Genomic DNA, 15,515 nt, shown 5'->3' with positions numbered 1-15,515 from the left:
GAGTTATAGAAGTCTGACGATACAGAAATTAGCTCGACTGCAGATCTCTGAATTACCAATATTCTTCATTTAAATAGATGAAAAATAACGGATTGAAAAAAAATACACAAACCAGCTTGATTATCAGTAAAATGTGAAATGATACATTTTTTTACAAGAAAAAAAAAAGAACTGGAGGTTAAAAAATAAACACACATAATTTGTGTGGCATATATATTGACAACCCCCTATTTATAATGTACTGTATAAATACAATCTGACTGAATCCACTCAGTTTTGGCAGTTTATTATCATTTCACACAATTCTACACACTCATACTCTGAGTATATACTATGCATACTCAAAATTAATACAGGTACACGTTGTGTTAGATGATCCGGTATAAAATGACAACCAGAAGTCCAACAATCACTGTTATCACCACTGAAAAGCAAACATTATTTGTCACATAAAAGTGACAAGCACGTGCCATATGTGACAGCAGGAGATGACGGGAGCATAATCCATTTTGGTAATGCTTCTCTCATTGGATTAATCAGTTTATGGGTTAAGGTAGGCAGCTCTCAGTCCATGTCCTCCTCCACAGTCTGCGTCTTCACTTCAACAATTTTTGGAGGGACGTAGGACCCCATGCCTGCTGCTCTCTCCGCCTCTGCCTGGGTGTAGGGTTCCTCTCTGAGCTGTTTCAACCTGGATCGAACAAGAAGAGGTATGTTAAGCTCAAATGGCCAAATTTTACAGCATGAACATAAGCTATGAGTAGTGACGTGGGTTTTCGGTCAAACTGTGTGACTGCACATCCAGTAACACGAGGGAGAGAATGATGCCTTACCGCTTTTTGTGCACTTTACTTTTGAAGTGCTCTTTCAATGATTTCATATCCACAAAGTATCTCCTGCAAGACATCAAGTTACATGGTTTTACAAAGCTGTCTGGAACATACTGGTAAGCTCAGTGGCTTTGCTCTGCAAAGCTGAAACAATAACTAAATTTCCAACTTGGCAGAGTTACAGGTGCCCAACAATAAATCTAAAGGAGACCGCACATAATTAAAATATTAATATATTTATAGGGATTTTTTTTCCCCCTGACTTTCTGCAAGATGTTTAGCTTTTTATAGCAAAATACCACATACTTTGTCTCTTTAGGACTACTGAAATCAACTTCCAATCTCCTTTGTATAAAGCTCCTTTTCTATTCGTTTTATGTGACAACAGACCAATAATTTTGGGTATGTGTATTCGTGTCCAACTTACGCGCAGTGTAAGCAGTAGTGCTGTGCGCATCCTGTCACATCGTAGTCCACCTCCTGATGCAGCAGCTTAGCTGCGACCTCCGGCTTCATGTCTGCGTGGATCTGGTCCAAGTCTTTGGTCCTGCGCTTCGTCTTCCATGTTTTTGCAATGTTCTTCTTCTTGTCGCTCTTGTGGTTTCCTGTTTGTTTGGATTTCCCCATGTTAGATCCCGTAGGACTGGATGAAACAAGATGTATAGGTTAACACAGATAACATTACTTGTAGGCTAATATTAGGTATGATCTGTCGACTTATACATGGATTTAATGACAAACTGCGATCACGTCAGCGCCTACCTTGTTGTACAGCAAGTAAATTTCAGTAAGTACAGTCTGATCTTACAGAGTTAACAACCTGTTTAGCTCAGGACAATCTGTGATATAACCCATTTTTGCTTCTTAAACTCGTCACAGACCCATTTTAAGATTTTGCTTACCTTCCACACGTGTAGCCCAGAAGGAGTAATTTATTTCCGGGTCAGGATTTACACACGCTCTCCTGTGGATGGCGACAAATCTAATGATTTAAGAGGAGGAGTGGAGTGAAAATGAAAACATGCAAAAGGTGTCGTTTGTTTAAGATTAGAAATGTATAATTACCTGCAGTTTACATATTAAGCAGTGATGGCTGGAAGTATTAAGACTTCTTAAGTAGGAATACTAATACCAAAATGGAAAAATAGTCCATTATAGATAAAGGTAATTCATTAAAAAATGCAAAAAATAAAAAATAAAAGTAAGAAATGTTAATGACTGCATAATAGGCCCATACTTCAAGTGACCGATATGCTTTTAGTTGTTATTTCTAATGAATTCGTGCGTTGAAGCCTAAATAACACCTCAAATTTATACAGGTACAATACTTATAATGCATTTAAACTTGAAATAATACATATTTATCACGGTTTTTCTGCATTATCTCTAAATGAATTGCGCACATTTACTCAGTGGACTCTCTGTGGAGCATCAGGTAGATTATAATTAAGCGACGTGACATGATACCTTTCTGTGCTCTTCGTAAATTCCATTGTCACCAAATTAGGAGGTGTTTTTGGTCAAAAATGTTAGACTGTAAGGACCGTCTTTTAACCATTGGTGGACAAGTTAATCGACGGATCATTCATCTATCATAATCGTTTTTGTCTTTTTTAAAGCAAAAATGACAACATTTTTTTGGGCTCTCGGAAACTTTATCAGTTATTGGTTCAAATGTTTTGACAAAATGGTAAATTAATGAATCAATACAATACTCAGCAGATGAAATGATAGTTAAAATAATTGTAGCTGCAGCACTAATAGTTTGTATGGAGGGTTTAACAATACAATACACAGATACACAATATAACTGTTTGAGAACCTGTAACACAAGTGTGCCCAAGTATTTAATAAGTTTAATCAATGTTTGTTATTGAATATTTAACAATTTACAAACTGTGCCATCACTACCCTTCCTATAAGTAAGCTCGTTTACAATGCCTGTCCCCATGTCCAGGCTTAAAATAAAAAAATGTATGAACTAAATAAATATGAAATAGCACTAAACGCAAAATTCAAAAAGAATGCAATACATGTAAACGACACACGACACAAACAATTTTAAAACAATCAAACATCGTTGAATTAGTTATATCCCAAGGTGAATCAGCAGAGCAGGCAGATGAGAAAAAGAAATGAATTAATATAACTGCAATTAACAATGATCTATCATTAATGAAACCAACACAGCCGCTACAGGGTGCCCACCTCCCCCGCTGCGTTTTCGGGTCATTTGGGTGAAGTTCAACTGACATCGTTAAATATTCCGACGGCACTTGAAGGCGGCGTCAGACTGCACTGCATACGCGCCGTGGCGGAGAGTGAAGATGGCGGAGAATAATGTCGAACCAGAGCACGAATGGAGCGACCGGGCCCTGGACACAGCTGAGGACACTCTGGTTGCAATGGAAACCCTGCTGGCCACGCTGAGAGCCTTCGAGGACGTGCTCAGGCAGCAAGATATATCCACGGCGTCCTCCACGGAGTACTGCGACAACTTCTGTCAGGTAATGTGTACATGCAACATCGAAACTAGCGTTAGCCTAACGTTAGCTCAGAAAGGATTGTTTTTCTCGCAGCCTGCAAGCTGAACTGCGACGGCCGATGGCCCCGCTGCTTGTCCAGATAGCTTTAATGCAGGTGTAGCACTAGGGAGCATTTGCACAAGGCGTGTTTTTCTTTGCGTTTACCTATGCGCACAATTTCACATCAAAATCATTTGGTTTGCTGTCAGTGAGCTAATTACATGGGCAGCTGGGATGACATATTCCCAGTTTAGTGCTGCAAGTTATATAATAAGCTTATTTGACATCCACTGCTATAACGAGCTTCGACTTATTTAGGTACATGCAAAGCAGGAAACCTATTACAGATGTTTGCATGCACATGACATTGCCACAGTTGGCATATCATGCGTAATTGGATGTGTGTGGGGCGGGGCGGTGTCGCGCAGTGTTTATCCATATTTCCATGCTAGTTTGGGCGTATTATGGCTAGTGCAACAGGGCATTTGGGATATTTGCACAAGTTGCATATATCCTATACTCGAACCGTTTGGTTAAAGTGTCAAAGGTTGTGCAGCCAAGTAACGTCGTCACTTAACCATATGCATTTTGTGTTGAAATGGTCTGGAAGTTAAGGGGATTTCACATGTTGTAATTATTTTTTCTCTTGGTAACAATCGGACTGCATTCCATTTATTTACATTTCCCTTATTCCCAGTATCATAGTGGTTATAATTTAAACTCAAATATAGTATTTGAACTGGAGAAACAAAATGGGGTTAACTATATTGGTTTCCTCTAGCTGGGGTTCATTATTTAAGAACCCTAAGACCATTACCTTCATTTTACTACTTGGTTTTCATCCAGAGTTGATTGTAGAGGAGAGGAATTCAGTAGTGAGGTCTCCCGATCACAGCTTTGTGTGGGTGTGAAGGTGGCTACTGTTAAAAGATAGTTTCACTTTTTTTATGTGTTGTTAAAGTTTTAGTCAAATAGATAGAAATGTATGCAACCATTTATTCCTTACTTTTTTTATACAGACTTGTTACAAGTCATGCTACAAAACACTTTGTTATCCTGAACATTGTGGAGAGACAGCAATAAGACATATGTAATTGTGATCAATAAGATATCCACTTGATTGAGGGCCTGTTCTTACCCACAATCAGAAATGTGAATTATCCCTGCCATTTTTTTATGCCAAAACAAGGTTTTTGATTAGATTTGGGCATCTAACTGGTTGATATTTAACAAAGACTAGCAGCTTTGTGCAGATGTTGACTTTCTGTTCCAGTCGGAAGTAGTTATGATGTAATTAGTTCACTGATGTAGGTCTCCAGGGTTGAGACCTTATTCTTGGCTCCCTCTGAGCGAGTGGACCTTATTTTTGGACTGAGGGGAATTAATTTAGGTCCTCTTTAGACACCAGCTAAATTCCTGCTGTCTGACAAATGAGACCCCTGGGATGTTGATAGTGCCACGATGTTTTAATGTGTCAGCTATATACAGGTGGCATGCTGGTGTGCACACACACTGATGTTGTACCTGCGTACAGCTGACAATTACAACAATATTAACAAACTACATGTTTTCTAAGTTACAGGTGAAGAATGAACCAGTTTCTATTCTGTATTATGTATGCATTAGTAAAAATTATTTTAGTTTTGTGATGGTATAAGTTGACATGCCTTTTATATCGTGTGTTACTCCTGGAGTCAGCTTTTTAGTGCATGTTGGATCACTGTCAAAGGTCCTGAGTTGTCATTTGCCATACAATCAAGTCCCCACAGACCCAATCAAGAGCACCTCACATCAGACAGTGTCAGCTGGGATCAATCAGTTGTAGACTCCTATCTCCCTCAGGTGGAAAACCCCTTTCCTTCCAGATTAATGTATCTCTCATCTGCTCAACCCATCTGATTTTGGTTTTTCGAAGTGTTTACAGACTTTGTAGTTATTTTTTTTAGTCATTGTTTACATTTTTGTTATTTTGTATGTGTGTTTATAGGCACTGATGCACTATGCTGGGAACAGGAACTCCATGGAGCATGGTCTGCCTCTTCTGGAGGTCTACTGTCTGTCCATAAACTGCTTTGCTGCAGCTCGATCCCACCTCACTGCAGAATCAGACAGAGTTGCCCTTGTTTTGAAGAGACTAGCTTTGTGAGTACTGAAATATGTAGTACGCTTTTTTGAATATTACTAAAAATGGTCTCGCTGCCTGTACGCACAAGCAAAAAAATCTTTTAGTCAAAAAAACGACAACCTATGGTTCACGCACATTGTTGGGAACTTGCCTAGTCATGTTAAAGTTTACATTGTGTTGGACTTTTAATAGTCACTAAACGGATAACAGGTTAAAAAACTTCTGTTATTTTTGAATTCTCTCATCCCTTGACACGAATACCTATAGATTTGACAATTTGTTTAATGTTTAATGTTGTATGCATCTTTATTGTGCCTGACTTCAAATTTCCAAAACAGGTAATGCAGTTGGTTTACACTGCTAGAGTTTCTGATTTAGAAAACCTAAATCATCTGTTACGTTCACCTTTACTACTAGCACTGATTTTCAACCACAGAAGAGGAAGTTCCAGTGAAACCTGGCTACCAGCCAAAGGGATTGTAAAACGGAGTAATTCATTAGCCTGATCTTCCTGATTGTTGCTCTGTGTTTGGATGGTTGCTGCTAGAGATCTTCACAGATCTTTACACAAAGTTTGTGTCAAGTAGTACTTAAATAAAACTATTTCTACAGCCACAGCAGATGAATGATTACAGCGACCAATAACTCCATCACTATATTTATAGGCATGTAACTAAAACAACTAAAAATAGTTGCTAGTAAAAGTAGTTGTAAAACAGGTTCAACAGACAATGAGTAACACTGTCCTCTCAACCCCTACCTGTTTGCTATTTAGTCCAATAAGTAACACTTATTACTAAATTTAGCAGTAGTAATTGTAACTCTGCCAATGGATGAATCTACTTAAAGCAAACAATACAGTGGCAAAAAAAACTATGTCAACCTAGGTTTTCTGCATTAATTTGTCATAATCTCATCTAGGGCTCTTGACTTAGATGAGGATCAGATCACATTAACATATGAACTAACCACAGAATTCCAAAAGCTTCACATACTGTACTGTATAACTACAAGTGATTGTTGCCTTGAAAGGTTCATATAGCAAATTACAGCCTGTCTGAAAGAAGTGATTGAACACGCCGACATGACTTAAATTAGGTTAGTTAGAGCTTCATAATGTGTCTCTCAGTTAATTGCGGAACCCACACACTACTGTTCTGATGACACGCCTTCCTTCTGCTAACGTTCCTATGTAAAAGATGAGGGTTGTCTCGGCTTAATAGAAATTCTTGCATCAACTTTTACTTTTATAATTAGATGGTAATAGTTAAATTTAACTTCTGACTGTAATACTGAAAACATGTCTCTTCTGTACAATCATTGTAATGGTGTTTTTATTTCTTACAGGAGCTGTTTTGAACTGTTGCTGTCAGTGCCTGAAAATGAAATCCCTTATGAAGCCTGGGTCCAGTTCCACCACTCAGTTCAAGTAAGAAAACTTAAAAACTTTGTTTTCTAATGCATTACTAACCTTTAACATGCTAAGTAAAGCATGTAGGGTCTCACATGTAGCTCTTGGGTATTTTTCTATTTCTGACCTTCGGATGAATGTGCTTGGACATTCACTCCAAATTGTTTGCAAATGGTTTTATGCCCTTTCCAGATTGACATGACATTCCTTCTCTAAGACCATTGCTTATGTCTTTCCCTCTTGGAATTCAGTTAATACACACTTTAATGCTCCAGAGCAACAACTGCGAAAACCTTTGCTTTTTTTAGGGGTCTGCACACCTGCTGGTGGCAGCACCTGAATGCAACTTACCCTCTGATGTCCTGTGGAAGCTGTAATGGGGGAGTTTGTTCATAATGAGACTAATTTTTTTTATTATGTTTTTACATACAAAAAAGTAGAATTAATCTTGGATGATGGCGATGTGGCACTTCCTTGAAAATGCTTCAGTGTATTTAGATTTAAATGAAACCAGCTCTATAAAGTGGGCTACATTTCCACCACAGTGATGTGAAAGATTGATCTTCAGTTGGTTGCAGTTGTTACTGCAATACTTTCTTGTGCTGTACCTCAGTACTTTCACTTTTACAATTCTAATTGTGTGTGTGTTTTTGTGTTAGAAAGGGCATAAAAGGAATTTAAATATTTGCGCCTTTATAAGATGTTAGCACTCAGAAGAGGTTAGACGGCAGTGCTTTGTCTTTTTTTGTGTTTTTGCCCATTCTTGAATGTAAACCCCCGTATTTATAACCTCTAACTCACTGATTGTTGGTTGTATCCACAAAATGACACAAATATAAATTGGAATACCATTAACTTTTGTCATTACGAGTCTTCAGCAAATGAATATTAATTATAAATCTGGCAGTTTGAGCTGAGCTGCTTTTTAAAGAGAAGAAAACTAGTTGAAGTCAGTTTTGCAGTAATATGAACTAACAGCCTTTTGAGTAGTCTCAATTGTAGAGCTCATTATTTCATGACATTATCACATGACAGTATTAAAAGTACTGACGTACTGCTGATGTTTCAGAATGGGAATGGGGTTATTCAATTTTACTTTACTTCTGTTCATTGCAGATTGCTCATGATACCTTGTTGCAGTATGGAAGCACAGACCTCCAAGCTTTACTTCAGATCACCGGAGAGGGAGGTGCGTGGAGCAACGCTGTCCTTACTTCTCTCCTCACTGGCCAAGTCACCAACCCAGAAGAAGGTTAGGAACCTAGTTGGTCGTATCTAGGTTATGTTATTTATAGATGACAATACAAGGCTTCAATTATAATGCCTATTGCCACACTGGCCTTTTCTTGTTAGTTTGCTAATCAAGCTGTGTTTGAAATCTGTCTTTAGTTGATGCATACATCAGCTTAGAGGGTGAAGGCTTCATGGAGATGCGAGTGAAACATCTGGAGAAGATGGGTGAAGTTGCCAAGGCTGTTGTGTTGGCCAAAGCTTGCGCTGAATGCAATGCAATCTCCAACCAAGCAACTTTTCGTCAAACATATGTCTCCCTGCTTTGTCACCTACTGCCCAGTGAAGAAGCAATTATGGAGGTATTATATGTTCACCAGATATTCAGTACTGCGCGGTATGCAACGATACATCACTTCATTCTCCGATTTTGTCAAATGTGATAAAATATAATATAACAGCACATTGTTTGAAGAATTTCAGAAATCAGAACTGTTTCAAATTATAAATTTTTATCTGACCCCAAATGCCACAATTTAATTGTCTGGCATTTCGCCTTACTCACATTTGCCTTTTTTTTTTTTTTTTTTTTTTTAACCTTTTACAACACGCCTTTCCTGTTTTTGCTCATCACTCATTAGCTACTTTGCCCAGTTTCTACAACCTAATGATGATAGTGCCAATGGAGGTTGAACCAAATGGACATAGGTTTATTGAAAAATATTGATCAGTTTTTCATCAATACTGCCTGAAGATTTGTTGTCTTGTTTACTGGCAATAAGCATTATATGCACTCCTTGAACAGATATCCAGACTTGACTGTAAGGATGTTCTAGAGATCACATGTAATTTGGAGACAGAGGGGGAGGAGAATACAGCCTTCATCTTGTGTACAACTTTCCTGACTCAGCAGCTCCAACAGCAGAGCCTTTACTGCTCATGGTGAGTACTCACTGCTAAGGGGCATGGTTGCACATACTGCCAGTATGACTCCAGTCAAGTGCAAACTATTTGTAGAAAATGTGACTATATCTTGAAAGATCACATATAAATTGATGTTTTTTTTATTTGAAAAGCAATTACATTAACATTTGTCAGCCAAATGTTAATGTAAGGAGAAAATAACCGAATAATTGTCTTTTTTTTCACCAAAGGGAGTTGACACTGTTTTGGAGTAAGCTTCAGAGGAGGATTGACTCCTCATTGCAGTCTCTTCTGGATCGATGCCTTCAATTAGGTGCCATTGCCAAAACAGTCCACCATCTACTTTACCTGGTTCGTGTGATACAGACAGAGGTGAGTGTGAACATCCCTTTTATGTCCTTTTCATGGATAAAAATGGTTGTATAATAAAACTTTTCAGCCGAGTAGTTCCACAAATGATGGAACCACAGAAAACTAAAAGGCTGTTTATCTTTGTGTTTCCTATTTATGTTTCCATTAGTTGACACTCTCCTTATGTGTCTCTTGGAACAAAATATATTTTCATTTTCTTATTAGTGAACCAAGTTTGGTGACTGCAGCATTTCCAGTATTCTTCTGAAAACACTTGTTTTTGCCAGATTCATTTATTTAGGATTTGGTATTGCACAGACATTTTACCATCAAGTTTAACAATGTGGTAAATTATTACACACTGCCCATTTGTTACACCTGTACAATTTAATGCAATCCAACTAAGCATAAATTCAGATTTTACAAGGTTTTATTTCTCAGTTTATTTTTTTTCAAGGTAATCAAAACATTTTCGAAACACTTTCAATGCAATGCACTCCAGTATGACTCCACCACCGACTTTAACCTTAATAGTAATAAACATATAGTAGAGTTATCACCTTTCTGACAGTTTCAACAAAAGCTGAGAAATCACAGCCTTGTAAAAATAGAACAGCAGAGCTGCTTTGTTGTTGTGTTGGATTGTACAGGTGTACAATGTACTACTAAAGTGGTCAGTGAGTGTATTAATGGTGATATAAATGTAACGCACTGTTTTATGGTAATAAAATATCATTCTCTTTTCAGGTGGATGGCCTAGCTGGGGTACCTACGTCGGTAGAACTTTGTGTAAAGGCCCTTCAGCTTCCAAAGCAAGATGACTCAGAAACAAGGATCTCTGTCTGTAAAATGGTGTCCTGCCTTCTTCCAGATGATCTTGAAGTGTTGCGTGCCTGCCTACTCACAGAGTTTCTGCTTGGCCCCAGCCAGGAGGTCTTCACCCGCCTTGAGGAGCTTTACTTGCGTCCAGATCAAAAGTATGACGAGGAAAACGAGGTTGTTCCCAACTCACTCCGCTGCGAGTTGCTGCTAGCACTTAAAGCATATTGGCCTTTTGACCCTGAATTCTGGGACTGGAAAACTCTTAAGTATCACTGCATCTCCCTTCTTGGGTTGATGCCAGATTCAGAAGGGGAAGAGGAAGAGGTGGTAGACAAACAAGAGAAGGCTAAACAACATGATGCTCATGGAGTCACAGTGAAAGTAGAATCAGAACATCAAAAGAGGATAAATGGAAGTCTTGATGATCAGGAGCAGCAGGAAACAAAATCGCCTTCTAGGATATCAGAACTGCAAGGAGAGTATGAGACAAGAAAACAGAAATTCTGCTGTCAGATTTGTAAGAGGTCAGTCACTGACAACCAAGTCATTCACCACTCCAAAAGACATGCAGCAGACAACAGCCACCCTTGCCCTGTTTGCTTGGAAAAGTTTAAGAGCAGAAAGGAACTTGTTCCTCACATGAAACAGCACATTCAGTGTGAAACCAATCCTTCCGAAAACGGCATAAAAAAAGAAGACGTGCAGAAACAGATGGATGAGGATGATGACATCGAACCAGGAGAGATCACCATTGACCCCTCTTTAATGCTGTATTACAAATCTACACATGATCCAGAAGTGTTGCACCACATTGTGGAACAGGCCAAAATTGTGAAAGATAAGCATCTAGATGATGATGAGCATGTAACATTTGATTACATTGAACAGCACTTCAAACTGCAGAACCGAGATGAGTATCCATGTCCAGGAACTGACTGTACTCGGATTTTTAAACATTCCAAGTACTTGTATGTCCACCTAAAGTCTGAGCACAAAGGTGATGACAATGTGAAATATTTTCATCAGATGAGAGACAAGCGGGAGAAATGTGTTTTTTGTAGACGACATTTTGTCTCAGCTCACCATCACCGCAAACATAGAAGGATTCACTACGGTGATCAGCCTTACATGTGTGTGGTTATAGGTTGTGGTGCTCAGTTTAGTACTTCTAATGAACTTGTTACACACAAACAGACCCATGGCTATCAGCTTAACTACCAGTGTGAACTCAAAGGCTGTTACGTCACTTACTCTGACTTGGGACAAATCTACCATCATGAAGCACAGCATTTCAGAGATGCAGCATTTACCTGCTCTAGTGCTGAATGTAGAAAATACTATTTATCCAAAAAGGACTTTATAAAGCATTTATCCACACACAACATCACCTTCTCTGAAGAAGACTTTGAGGCTCAGAGGAGAGCAAAGCGGAAACTTTTTAAGACTATTACTGAAGTGACACCCCGCCCTCAAAAGTCAATTGATTCACAAGAGATTCTAAATGGAGATGTCTTAAACTCTTCGTCCATGAGTCCATGTGCCTCCTCTTTGCAAGAATCTGAATCTGTCAAGGAACCCAAAGCAACAATGACCTTGGTGGCCGTGTGTTTTGATGGAAGTAAGTTCACTTGTGGTTTTGAGAAGTGTGGCATGACCTTCTCCAGAGCCAGAGATGTCCAGAGACACCTGAAGTGTGCCCACCCAGAACATCTCAAACTGGAGAACAAAGAACACAAACATGACAAAGACCAGGACTTAAAAAGCACAGGAATAAAGACTGACCCTGATCTAGACAGTGATGAAATTGAGAAAAATGAGCACTTGATACAATTTCCATCTGTGGAGGCTGGTAAAGAAAGAAAAGCATCCACTCATCCCAGAAGCAATGAAACAACTTCCTCAATCCTTCAAACAAAAAATTGTGCTCTGAAAGAAATTCTTATTGGGCTCAGTAAACTAGATCTAAATTCCTCATCACCTCACAGTATGTCGAGTGAACCACCTCAGTCCAATTCTTCAGTCCAAGAGTCTAATGCATCACAAATCTCTCTTCATCAGGCAATCATGGCAAAGCCTCCAGTTGTATTGCTCCATAAGAGGCCTCCAAATGTGTCTGAGGAAAAGGTAAATGTCATAACTGAACAAGCATCAGCGACTCCCGAGGAAGATAGTATTGAATCATTAGCCACTGCTAAGCCATATGTCTGTGAGATGAAAGGTTGTGGTTTTAGGACTGCACAGAGTTACAGCTTACTGAGACACTATAACACCAAACATGGCCGTACTATTGAACAGGCCAAAAGGTTGACGTCTTTGAAAACCACATCATTTAAGCCTTACGTGTGCCAGCTTTGTTCTAAGAGTCACAGACAAAAACATGTGTTGAGGGCCCACTATGTTCACGTACATAACCTGAACGAGTCTATGGTAGACAAAATAAGCTACGGATCTGTACGGTATGATGGAAACAAAGACCCTGCAAAGCAAACATCTCTGCATCCAGTAAACCAAAGTCTAAAAGTAAAGACGAACGAGACCCCCAAGTTGCAGCGCCAACCAGAGAAAAAAACATCAACCGCGATAAGTGAAAATGGACAGAACACTGACAATCTGTCTCCATCTGAAATGGAAGTAGAGGATGAAGCAGATGGTAGAGAAGAAGAGGGTGAGCAGAAGGGAGAAAGTGAGGATAGTACCACACAACAGGTCAGAACTACAAGACGTTTGGTGGCCAGAAGTAATCTCTGCTATATATTGGATAAATTTAGTAAACCCTTTCATTGTGTAGCAAAAAACTGTGATGCCGCTTTTTCTACCCAAGGAGGCCTTGTGCGCCACCTGCAGTTGGTACATCACTACAATCGCTCTCAGCTCTTGTTGGAAAAAGATTTCGATGTGCATCACAGTCATGAAGTCAGAAAAGAACCCGCCAAGAAAAGACTTCTCCCAAACTCAGATGAACCACAGCCCCAATATAAATGTCACTTTGCCAACTGTAGCGCCTCCTACCACCTTAAAAGCAGCCTTGTGCGTCACACTCGTGATTGCCACTCTCAACCACCAGAGCTAGTAAGATCTAACTATGAAGGCTGCACAAGAGTGTATAACCATGATGATGCTCTTAAAAAACATTCACTTTATAGTCCCTGTGAGTTCTATGATTCACTGGTAGTACGTCTGCAGAGCACTCACAAAAAGTCAATTACTGGGTGCCAAAAGAAGCTTATTGTTGCACCACAGAGTCCTCAGAAAGAAGAACCTGGTTCACCCACTACACAACCTGAGAGATCAAGTCCTATGCCTGAAGTAACTGCCCAGCCAGAGGAGATGGGCAAGGAGGGTCCGGAGGAGCAGGAAGTGTTGAGAGAAAAAAAGGAGAAACGAAATTCTTTCAGCCGTTTTGTCTTTAGATCTCATGAAGAAGCACTACAGATGTGCCAAGACCGCTGTTTGCGTGTGGCCTATCCATGCATGGTCCAGGACTGCGACTCTGTCGTCACTTACTTACACAGCTTGAATCGTCACTACCTGAGGGTTCACCGCATGCGTCGAGAAGATCTCGTTAAGAATGAAGATAAGCTTGTTTTTAATGCTGAGCAGCTAGAGGAACTGATTCAGAGGAAGTCAGCAAGACCAAGTTCTGCAGGTGCACGTGCCCCCAATGGTGTTCGCAAAATGGAATATCAGGCAGAACCAGAAAACACAGGGGTGCAGCCTGCTCCCATGAGCCTCCACTCCATCAAGGCAGAGCCTCAGGATGAGGATAATCAGGAGCCACTGGGATTCCCAGAGGAGGAAGAGGAAGAGCCACCACCTGTTGAGAGAAATGGTGTCCTTGTTGGTGCAGACGAGGTGCTATATGGTGAACCAAGCACTGGTGGGCACACTGAAGACCCAGCTGCAGCAACACCAACCAGTCAGAAACAGGAAGAGAGATTAAGCTTGGATAAAATTAAACCTCTCCTTCGTCCAGTCACTGTTGACCTCTCACCACCATGCTCACTGCACTTAACTACTGAAGAGGGCTTCCAAGACGCATCAAGCAACAAGGATGGTGGTAAAATGTTGAATGGATCAGCAGCACTGTCCAGCCCTCCTGTTCGGCAGCCACTGAAACGGAAAAACGAACTATCCGAACAGCCTTCAAACATGAAAGAGCCTCAGCCTCGTAGCCCTTCTCCACGCCCCTTTGACATTGCTGCCTATAAACCTATGGGCTTTGAATCCTCATTTCTGAAGTTCATACAAGACACCACCCCAAAAGAAAAAAATACGGTGCCAGCAAAACGGCGAGACTCTTTCAGACGAAGTTGTTCCGTCAAGGAGAACAACCAGTTAGGGATCTCTCACACCCGCAGCAGACGCACTCATTCCCCACTGTTGAAGCCCCACGCAATGACTGGGGACTTCACATCAGTCCAAAACTTGAAGTCCATCCTGGACAAAGCTCTGGCTGGGTGTGGGGACCTGGCAATTAAACAGCTTCAGTACCTCAGACCTGTGGTGGTCCTTGGGAGACCCGTGTGCACCACCACCCTGCCTGACCTCTTCCCATCAGACACCAACAACAGCAAACTGCTTCTTGGAAGTTGAACACTGAGCACCTTTTTAACGTGGCTATGGCAAACTACTTTGTATTTCACAAGCAAGCTGTGTTTCAGTATTTTATTTTCTTTCTCCAAAATAATGGTATTGTTTTTTGTTGTTTGTTTTTTAAGTTGCAAAACTGAAGCATTATAGAAATTAGCATAAGATAAAAAACAAGCTTAAACATCAGACTGAAGATTATGAATTTTTTAGAAATGTTATGAAGGCATTGAGACAACAACCTTGTAATTCATTATGTGTATATACAGTAGTTCTCCAAGAAAAATGTACAGATTTTCAGATTGTTAGAAATGGTCAGTAGCGTAATGCAAGGCCTTTTCACTCATGTGAAAATGTGACTGAAAAACATTTCCTTACTACTAAGTTGTTGAGGAATATGTTTGGTTATTTTTCACCTCAGTTTATATTAAATCAGTGTTTGGATGCAGTGGACAGATGTTGGAAGACATGTATGTAACACTTTCTAATAAAATAAATGTGGAAATGAATAAACAGCTATTTGCTTTCATAAGTGTGTAATTGATTTATTTTATTTTATAGAATGTTATATAATATGTCAAAGTCAACTGGCATCTTTGGAGACTTCTGCTTAGTTATATATATATTTTCTCCAAAAATAGTTGAAGCAGAAAATTGTGGAGGAATAACTCAAAAATATAAATATGACACAATGTTTTTAATGAAGAGGA

General features: G+C 39.7%; 2 protein-coding genes across 3 annotated transcripts; one reads left to right on the top strand and one right to left on the bottom strand.

The window, feature by feature from the left end:
- Window positions 1-265: 265 nt before the first annotated feature.
- znf593 (zinc finger protein 593) lies at window positions 266-1,823 on the bottom strand. Of its 2 annotated transcripts, none has more exons than XM_026339736.1 (4): window positions 1,733-1,823; window positions 1,258-1,473; window positions 834-896; window positions 266-691 (listed from the first exon to the last, which is right to left on the bottom strand). In XM_026339736.1, the coding sequence occupies exons 2-4, from the start codon at window positions 1,455-1,457 to the stop codon at window positions 565-567; spliced, it is 390 nt and encodes a 129-aa protein (XP_026195521.1). In that variant the 5' UTR covers window positions 1,458-1,473; window positions 1,733-1,823; the 3' UTR covers window positions 266-564. The 2 variants fall into 2 exon arrangements, with proteins under 2 accessions (XP_026195521.1, XP_026195522.1); XM_026339737.1 differs by lacking the exon at window positions 1,733-1,823 and adding an exon at window positions 1,593-1,726.
- A 1,291-nt stretch (window positions 1,824-3,114) lies between these two features.
- rlf (RLF zinc finger) lies at window positions 3,115-15,314 on the top strand. Its single transcript, XM_026339735.1, has 8 exons — window positions 3,115-3,337; window positions 5,343-5,497; window positions 6,828-6,909; window positions 8,008-8,143; window positions 8,281-8,483; window positions 8,927-9,063; window positions 9,276-9,417; window positions 10,144-15,314. The coding sequence occupies exons 1-8, from the start codon at window positions 3,158-3,160 to the stop codon at window positions 14,809-14,811; spliced, it is 5,703 nt and encodes a 1,900-aa protein (XP_026195520.1). The 5' UTR covers window positions 3,115-3,157; the 3' UTR covers window positions 14,812-15,314.
- The last annotated feature ends 201 nt before the right edge of the window (window positions 15,315-15,515 follow it).

This window comes from Anabas testudineus, chromosome 22 (assembly GCF_900324465.2).
Source record: "Anabas testudineus chromosome 22, fAnaTes1.2, whole genome shotgun sequence".
In the NCBI taxonomy this organism is placed as follows: domain Eukaryota; kingdom Metazoa; phylum Chordata; class Actinopteri; order Anabantiformes; family Anabantidae; genus Anabas; species Anabas testudineus.
Note: the sequence above shows the minus strand (reverse complement) of the source record. Positions and strands in the feature narration are given on the sequence as shown.